General features: G+C 37.3%; 2 protein-coding genes across 2 annotated transcripts; one reads left to right on the plus strand and one right to left on the minus strand.

Moving 5' to 3' along the window:
• Positions 1-514: 514 nt before the first annotated feature.
• On the minus strand, positions 515-4,957 carry LOC111476669 (calcium-dependent protein kinase 1-like). Its single transcript, XM_023120480.1, has 7 exons — positions 3,472-4,957; positions 2,404-2,547; positions 2,135-2,287; positions 1,858-1,973; positions 1,238-1,405; positions 928-1,152; positions 515-856 (listed from the first exon to the last, which is right to left on the minus strand). Exons 1-7 carry the CDS (start codon positions 4,268-4,270, stop codon positions 731-733), a joined length of 1,731 nt encoding a protein of 576 aa, XP_022976248.1. The 5' UTR covers positions 4,271-4,957; the 3' UTR covers positions 515-730.
• Positions 4,958-7,098: 2,141 nt separating this feature from the next.
• LOC111482885 (3-oxo-5-alpha-steroid 4-dehydrogenase 2-like) lies at positions 7,099-9,316 on the plus strand. The gene is made up of 3 exons (XM_023128944.1): positions 7,099-7,511; positions 7,594-7,742; positions 8,946-9,316. Exons 1-3 carry the CDS (start codon positions 7,164-7,166, stop codon positions 9,265-9,267), a joined length of 819 nt encoding a protein of 272 aa, XP_022984712.1. The 5' UTR covers positions 7,099-7,163; the 3' UTR covers positions 9,268-9,316.
• Positions 9,317-9,941: the final 625 nt, after the last annotated feature.

Here is a 9,941-nt window from a genome sequence, read left to right on the forward strand (position 1 = left end):
TGAGACATTGACCGCCACCAAATCTACTCCCTTTGGGGCCAACGTCCTTACTGGCACATCGTCTCGTGTCTACCCCTTCGGGGAATAGTGAGAAGGCTGGTACATCGTCCAGTGTTTGGCTCTAATACCATTTGTAACGGTCCAAACCCACCGTTAGTAGATATTGTCCTCTTTGGACTTTCTCTTTCGGCTTCCCCTCAAGGTTTTAAAACGCGTTTAGGGAAGGTGTCTACACCCTTATAAATAATGGTGTTTTGTTCTCATTTCTAACCAACGTCGACATCACAAATAACCTTATACTAATAATAAGAACTATGATAATACATCTAAAGCTCAAAAATATCTTTAATTTAATTTATTTATTTGAGTTCACCCCAAGTTTATTTTTTTTATTTTAATTATTTTTCATAAATTTATTTACTATTGCAATAAATTATATTATTTATTTGAGAAATAAAATTTTCATTACTCATCAAAAGTCTTGCATAATGATACAAAACAATGCAAGGGAAAATGAAGAAAAAATCTATGCTCTTTTCTCTGCATAGTTTTCAAAAAGGAAGCCATGGCGATGAACGACATGGTGTCGAGTGCAAGCAAGCTCGCGATGGCAATGAACAACATGATGTCGAGTGCAAGCAAGCTCGTGACGTGGTGCCGAAAACGAGCAGGCGAGCAGCCAAGAACAATGAAGAAACTAACTTGAATAATGGTACCTTTACATAGAACACTATAGTTTTAGAGCCTCCCTAAACCCAATGCTGAAGGTACTTTGAAGACCTTTCTTCCCAGCGGCATTTGTTACATTTCCTTTCTGCATCATTGCCACGAACTCGTTATAGTCGATCGTTCCGTCCTGTAAAGTAAGGAGAATCATAACATGGTCGGTTTAATCAACAATCACGCAAAGACTAGAAAACTACTTACGTTGTTTGCATCGACCTCGTGCATCATTTCTTCCAATTGAAGATCTTCTATCCCGAACTCTTTACATGCTTGTTGAAGTTCGTCGTGCGTAATGAACCCACTTCCGTCCTTGTCGAAATACGAAAAAGCTGCTACAAGATGATCTTCCTTCTCGATTTTGTTTAGATGTAATGTGGCAGCTACGAACTCCCCGTAGTCGATGGTTCCATTGTTATCGATATCGGCCTGCAATTCCGTAGCATAGATTTGATACATCTCGACCAAAAAAACGTTCTCGAACATCGTAAGAAAATCTCGACAAAATACTTACTGCTTGCATTAGATCATAAATTTCGGACTCCTTAAGATTAGCTCCAAATTTTTTTAAACCAGCTTTGAGTTCTTCAAAAGTGATCTGACCGCTGTTGTCGGTGTCTATCATCTTGAACATTTCCTTGAGCCCAGCAATTTCTTCTTCGGATAAGCTCTCTGCAATGACCTACACAATTCCAAACAAAAGAATCAGTCCCATTTGTCCCGTTTTCATGAAATAATGAATCTCGAGATCGGTTGATCCATATGAATTTCGAGAGTGGATGGTTGACTACCACCCCCTTGTCCTGGAGGCTCTCTGGCCGGGGAGTGACTCACCCTTTTTTGTTTGGTTAGAAGTTGGTCCAAAAAACGAGAGTGGACTAACCACGACAATATGGGAGGGTTGGTTGGACAGAAGAAGGTTCGGGACACTATTCGTTCTAAGGCTACATTGTGAGTTCCTCCTCCACATGTCTTTCGAATTTAAGATTCTTTCTTTTATCATTGTCAACTAGAGGAACGTTTTATGATTCCCGAGCACTCTCTTGGGTTGATTTCTTTTCAGCGTTCACTTATTTCAATGTAAGCAAGTAGATTTTTCTACAGCTATCAATATAGGGAAAGTCAAAGTCCTACCTTGATAGCCATTTTCTTGAGCTTGTTCATGGCTGAAAACTGCTTCAAGCGAGTCAAGACCGCCGAGTCGAGTGGCTTGTCTGGAGCCACACCGTCGACTTGAACCCAAGGGTGGCCTGTAATGAATTAGCTCAATGAGTACCTTGGAACGAGAAAAAAGACTGATCATACACGTAAAAGGATCTCGAGGACATTCGAGGCCTTAGAAGAGCTGCTGCATGAATTACTCAACATATGATGAACAACTATAGAACATGAAATTCAAGAGATGACTTACACAAAACTTCATACGCTGTCAATCTCTTTCTCGGGTCTCGAATAAGCATTCTTCTCACCAAATCTTTTGCACTGTCGGAGATGCTAGGCCAAGGGTCCGAAGAGAAGTCGAGATCACCGTGCAGGACCTCTTCAAATATCCCTTGTTCGGTTTCTATACATCGATACATGGAAAACGGAATAAGAGAGGATAAAAGTGTTCATAACAAGAAATTCATGTTCAGATATGAAGGTTAAACTTCCAAAAAGTATGGAGCAAACTAGACGTACCAGCCCAAAAAGGAGGTACTCCACTTAACAGAATGTAGACAATTACTCCAGCACTCCAAACATCGGATTCGGGACCGTAGCGCTTCCGCAGGACTTCAGGTGCGACATAATATGGACTCCCGACCACATCATTAAACTTTTCACCTGAATGAACATAATCCATGATGAAGAGTCAAAATCACAGCCCAGTACAACCATACAGTTTTACATTCAAATGCACGTAAACATCACACGAAAATAGTGTCCTAGAGTTTTAAACTCGTTCTTCAAAACGAAAATATGAGATCCCACATTGGTTGCGGAGGAAAATGAAGCATTCTTTATAAGGGTGTGAACACCTCTCCCTAGCGCGTTTTAAAAACCTTGAGGGGAAGCCCAAAGAGAGGACAATATCTGCTAGCGGTAGACTTGGACTGTTACAAATGGTATCAGAGCTAGACACCGGGTAATGTACCAACGAGGAGACTGAACCCCGAAGGGGGGTGGACACGAAGCAATGTGCTCACAAGGACACTAAGACCTGAAGGGGGGTGGATTGTGAGATCCCACATCGGTTGGGGAGGAGAATGAAGCATTCGTGGAAACCTCTCCCTAACACACGCGTTTTAAAAATCTTGAGAGGAAGGCTGAAAGGAAAAGCCAAAGAGAGGACAATATCTGCTAGCGCTGGACTTACCGTTACAAATGGTATCAGAGCCAGACACCGGGCAATGTACCAACGAGGAGACTGAACCCCGGAGGGGGGTGGACACGAGGCAGTGTGCCAGCAAGGACGATGGGACCCAAAGGGAAGGTGGATTTCAGTTGGAGAGGAGAACTAAACATTCTTTATAAGGGTATGGAAACCTTTCCCTATCAGACACGTTTTAAAAACCATGAAAGGAAACTCGAAAGGGAAAGCCCAAGGAAGCTCTTCGTAAAACATTCATTAGCTTCACCCCGATCAGTAACACCATAGATTCAAAACAGCACCAGACAACAAATATCATCTCAACTCATTTAGAACATATTAGATATACAAAGCTGATAGCTATTGTAAGTATCATGACAAGAATCACAGCTATATACCTGGTTTGAAGAATATTGATAGTCCAAAATCAATTGTTTTGAGAAGTGACTCCTCTTCCTTGCTAACAAAGAGAAAATTCTCGGGCTTAAGGTCTCGATGCATGACTCCAAGAGCGTGACACGCCTCCACGACCCCGACTATGGTCCTAGTAAGCTCAGCAGCCTTCCTTTCAGTATAATGTCCACGTTGAATGATCCGATCAAATAGCTCACCGCCCGCACATAACTCCATAACTACCTGAACCGCAACAGCGTCCTCATAAGCCCCCTTGATCGATATAACGTTCGGGTGTCCAGCCAAGTGATGCATTATCTGAATTTCCCTTCTCACATCCTCAACATCATCCTCATTGACCAACTTCCTCTTAGCAATTGACTTACAAGCATACTCTTTCCCAGTTGCCTTCTCCACACACATATATGTAGTCCCAAATTGTCCTTGACCCAATCTCTTACCTAAGCTATAATACTCCTTAAAGTTCCCCGTTTTTGTCTGTAAAATCGGTTCGCCCCGAAGACCAGCACTACCTACTCTCTTCATAACAAGGTTAGGGCGTGCCTTAGGTTCCAAGGGCGGTTCAGGTTTGACTACTGATTCTGGCATTGTCACCTTCTCAGGGGGGTGGTTTTGAATTGGCAAAGCCGATTCGGGTTCGGTAGCTGCTACGTCATGGACGTTTTCTCCATTAGTATGATGAGAAACTGAATTCGCAGGCGATCCAGAGCGCCACATAGCAGCAGACACAGATTGAAAGAATCCATTCTTTGAAATGCTTGGTCCTACACAAGTATTCCCCATTGATTCCCACAACTCAAAAACCTTCCTCAATTCAAGCACAGTGATACATTCTAAACATAAGATTCGATCATCACACAATCTCCAAGTCAACCCCAAAAGTAATCACAGAATTACAGTCAAATAATCATAAGCAATATGAACAGAATCAAGAATCAGAATCAGAATCAGATCATCCCCAAAACTTGAGAACAATTTATTAGTGCAAAAATGGCAGAGGAATCAATATCAAAGTAAACGCTCAGATACCCAAAAGATTAAGAACAGTAAACAAGTAAAGTATTAAAGTCAATGCCTCGATCCCTGTATTCAATCAAATCTGAAGATGAACTACAATACACATCACTAAATCCATACACAAACCCAGAAATCGGAAGAGCCAATCAAGAAATTGAACTCGTCGAAGAAATTCATCGACCCATCTGGGGAAAGAATCAAAGGGGCGTGGATCTTTAAGCACAGAAGCGGCGAGAGGCGAAAACGATGAGCAATACAGACATAGGTGAGGACAAAGTAGCCGAAGAGTCGAGGTTGGGTTGAACAGGTCGATTGTTGGTAAACAGGGCTGCGAGTGTAATGGGTTTATTGGTTTGGGGGATTTTATTGCGCCAAGACGTGTCGAATTGGATAATTCAATTCAATTCAATTCGCCGGCTTCTTCGGTTGGCTGCTCTCTCGAGAGAATTGAGACGAATTGAGACGAATTGGACGAAGTCTTTTATTTTTTTCTCATAGTTTTATCAACTTGTAATATAATTTAATTTAAATTTATTAAAATTCTACCAGTTGGAATAGGATGGTTGGTTCATACAAGTACTTCAAACGGCGATGGCATACCCGTTGAAGCTCGTGTTGCCATGTTAGGTACAAAATTTTTCATGAAGCATAATATCTCATCCTTATGAACACCTTTCTTGCAAGTTAATTTGTTGTGGATTCTCATATTATAGCTACACATTATCGATTCTACTTGTTCTTTAATTCCACATTTGTAGACGAAAGAATTTAGTATTTTAACTGTAAGAAATATCATATAATGATGTCTTATTTACTATTCTCTCTCTTTATTACTAAAGAGTGGAGAGAGAGGACTCTAGGGCGGGTAGAAAAGCACCAGCTGTAGCAAGGGAGGGGGTACAAAGGCACCAAAAGAGAAGGATGGGTGGCGTGGATTTAAGCTTTAGGGTTTAAGGTTTAGACGACCACGAATATTTTGATTAGAGATGTCCATTTTACCCTCCCTCGAACAGGGAGTAGATTCCTCGTTTAGACAAACACTATACATCATATTATATTTTTCGTCTCCCTCCCTACCTCACTTATATATATATATATATATATATATATATATATATATATATATATATATATATATATATTAAATTAATGATTATGTTTTAAATTTTTTTAGTTTGTTTAACCTATATGATAATATTAAATAATAAAAAATTGTAAATATGAAAAATAAAATAGGGGCGGAATAGGGCTTTCCATCGATGTCCTGTGGATAGGAAACTTTTAAATTTTAAATTCCATTTTTTAAAATAAAAATGTGTATTTTAATGGGCTTCTAAATCCAGTTTTATTTCCTTTTTAATATAATTTGGGTCGGGTTGGTCTTAATAATTTTTTAATATTAAATCGGGTGTTCAATTTTCTTCCAATAACCAAACCAATGGATTTGAACCTAATCGATCCGAAAACGAGGCTAAATATATGAATATTTTTAAATTCATACTTATTTCATATTTTTAAATTCATTAAATTTAATAAATATATGATCGTTCCAAACTTAGTTATATATATCAACAACCGTTCTTGATCATGTTCCAGAGTAACGTCGGGATTATCAATTTATTTTCTATTTTTATTAATTGAAGTTCTACACGATTTAATATATACCTAATTAAGGTAATTTTTTTTTAATAATTGAAGTTATACATGATTTAATATATACGTTTTAAAGTAATTTCTTTAATAATTGAAATCATCAAAGTTTAATATATACTTCATTAAAGTAAGTTTTTTAATAATTAAAATTATACACGATTGAATATATATATTTAGAGTAATTTTCTTAATAATTGGAATTATACATAATTCAAATAAATGAGTTTGAAATATTTTTTTTATGATATAATATCAACTAATAATGTTACACAAATAAACCAATATATATAAATTATCAATTATTTAACCAATATATAAATTAGGACTATTATGATATAATAAAGTTGAGTAAATTAATTTAACAAATTTAAGTTAATAAATTATTTATAAAGTAGTATTGGTAGAAAATATATATTTATGATTGGTTTAAGAAAAATACATTACTTAATTATAAATATTTTTTTTTCCAACAAAAAATTTACTCAAACCAATTATAAATTTATCTTAGGTTATCTACAAAATAATTATTTATGAAATTACTGCTTCTACGCTATATATATATATAATTAATTATTAATATCAAGCATTTAATTACGCATGCAATTTTATTACAACCATACACAACATTTAAATAATAATAATAATAATAAACCGAATTTTCAGTATGATTAACAGATAGGGTAAGGCGTGACGTGTCTTATATTAATAGTTCTTAGCCGACAATTTATTTTTTTATATATATGGAACGGAGCTCACCAATTCCAATAATTTGCTTTTTGTTTTTTAATTTTCGGAAAAATATTGAAGATCAGATCACACGCCACGTCACCTTGCTGAAATTTTGATTTTTGTTTCCCGTTTAAAGAAAAACGATGCCGTTTAGCCAAATTGACCAAAATGCCCCTCTTCGTTGTCACCTAGACCCTTTCTATAAAACCCATCTCTCCGGTGCTTCAAACCGAGAGCTACAAATTTGTAAAGAAACTTTTACTCAGAGGCTTCGTTGATGGCGGCGATGGATACTATTTCGACGCTTCTTTTCCGGCCGCCGCCTTCACTGTTAGTGAACGTGATGACGGTGGTGAGTTCAGTGGTGGTGGCGGTGATCGGACTTTCGGAAGCGAAAGGAACGGCGCATTTACAGTATTCGAAATTCTGGAATACAAATAATAGCGCTACGAAATCATCTAGTCCGGAGAAATTCAAGATTTCATCAAGATCGGGGATGCTCTTACTTTATGCGCCGGCGGCTCTCGCCGGCGCTGTATCGTTCTGGATCTTTCCAAACGAAGATCTGAGGATTCTTCTGCTTAAATCTGCTCTCACTCTCCATTTCGTCAAAAGGAACTTTGAGGTACTCAAATTTTTTGCACTAAATTCCGTCTTCTTTTACATTCATCGCCATTCCTCAAATTCCGCCTGAAATTCCTACACAGGTACTGTTTATTCACAAATACAGCGGCAAAATGGCGCTCGATTCAGCCTTAATAATCTCCCTCAGCTACTTCTCCTCTACAGCGCTGATGATTTTCGCTCAAGAACTCTCAAGAACACTTCCAGAGCCATCCATTGATTTGAAATTCATCGTGTGAATGTTTGATTAATCCACCATACCTAAATGGTGTGAAAGTTATCTTATTTATAATCAAATGAATTACAAGGATATGGAAATAGTAATAAATGGAAAGATACCTATGATAATAAGGCAAATGTCTAATATTTGCCTTATAATAAAATATCAAATATAATATATATGGTAAACTATAATTTATTACTAAATATCCTTAACACCCCACCGCAAGCTAAGCGTCGGATTTAAACGAACGTGAAGCTTGAATCTGAAAAATTCAAAGAGGTTGAGAAACACTTTTCATGAAGATGCTAACAACCCGGTTCTTGGCCATCAAAAATTGCAGAGGGATCGCCGCTCAGCGGCGATGCTGCCTTGGCTTCAGCGAGAATATGTCTAACCCATGAAGAGGGATTGTCGCTTAGCGACGATGCTGCCTTGGCTCTGGTGAGAATATTTCTAACCCCAAGAAGTAGAAGGGGAAACCTAGAGCAAGGGACAAATACAATGTTGAAGCCGGAAGAGTCGCCACATTGGGCGAAGGAGCCAATTTTGGCGAGAAGGGCAGTCGGAAGAGTCGCCTCATCGGGCAAAGAAGCCAATTTTGGCAGGAAGGGCGGCGGCAACTTGGTTGGCGAATAGGCCAGTGCGGCACCCAGATTCCGAAGGTAAATCTCTGCAAAAGGTTGATAGGTTTAGGTTAGAGTTTATGTGAAGGATGAAGGTTGATTGAGAAGAAAATGAGAGAGACTATATTGGCCAAGGGGAAAACCGATTTGGTTGGAAAAGGTGAGGTTATATGTACAGAGTATGACGAAAGGTGATTTGGAGGTCAATAGGGTGGAGCCGAAGAGTAATCAATCGGCTCCGACTACGGCAGCCATGAAGACTACCCCTGCGGCGTCAAAACCAGCAGGGGTGGTGGAGAAGAAGATTAGAGGATTCAAAAGCCATTGAAAAGAAAGGATGGGGGTTGTTAAACCGAGAGGGCTCTGATACCATGTGAATGTTTGATTAATCCACCATACCTAAATGGTGTGAAAGTTATCTTATTTATAATCAAATGAATTACAAGGATATGGAAATAGTAATAAATGGAAATAGTAATAAATGGAAAGATACCTATGATAATAAGGCAAATGTCTAATATTTGCCTTATAATAAAATATCAAATATAATATATATGGTAAACTATAATTTATTACTAAATATCCTTAACGGAATTGCTCTGTTTCTGATAGGAATTATCGGGAACTTTTACCACCATTATATATTGTCCCAAACTAGAAAAAAGGGCGAAACAGGCTATAAAATCCCCAAAGGAGGCCTCTTCTGCGTTGTGATTTGCCCTCACTATCTGTTTGAAATAACTGTTTATTTCGGATTCGCGCTCATCTCTCAGACAATCTACTCATTGTGCTTCGCCATCGCCACGGCTATGTATTTGGGTGGGCGAAGCTACGCCACTAGGAAATGGTATGTCTCTAAATTTGAGGACTTCCCTCACCATATCAAAGCCCTTGTTCCCTTTGTATTTTAATCTTGGTCAAATTATATTAAATACTCCTCGATGGATCGAACGTGTCGTATGAAAATTGAGACTTGAATAAGAAGATGATCACGTTATTCTAGATCATTGTCACAATTTCAAGTTATATAATCGCATATAATATTATTTGAAATGATAATGATGGATGTTTAAGTGTATTTTTTATAATTTAAGTTTTTTATATTATGCTTGATGTATCCTATCATATGCTTAATCCATCATGTTGGTGTCACGTTGAATAAATTTTTTATTTAATTGGAACCATTGTATTATTTTGTGGGTTTTTGGTAATTATATCGATCGGGCCGTAATTAATTATTGTTCCATTTTTTTAAGAAAAAGATAATAATTATTCCACCTGATTATTACATGGGTTTGCTGTATTATGATTAGCATTTGAATGATTATTAAATAAGTGAGAGATATTAAGGAAATATTATAATTATTCAAATAAGATCGAATTACATTATTATTATTTTGTTTGTGAATGGCTGTGATTAACATGCCAGCATTTCTTCTATCTCTTTGTTTAATAATGTTGGGCATAATCCATTGGTTTTGTTTTTTTTATTTTTAGAAAATTAATTATCCGAATAATTAAAATAATAAAATGTTATATAATTTGTAATATATACATTTTAGTTTTAGCAACAAAAGAGAAGGCT

The sequence above is a fragment of the Cucurbita maxima genome, unplaced genomic scaffold, assembly GCF_002738345.1.
Source record: "Cucurbita maxima cultivar Rimu unplaced genomic scaffold, Cmax_1.0 Cma_Scf00001, whole genome shotgun sequence".
Lineage (NCBI taxonomy): Eukaryota > Viridiplantae > Streptophyta > Magnoliopsida > Cucurbitales > Cucurbitaceae > Cucurbita > Cucurbita maxima.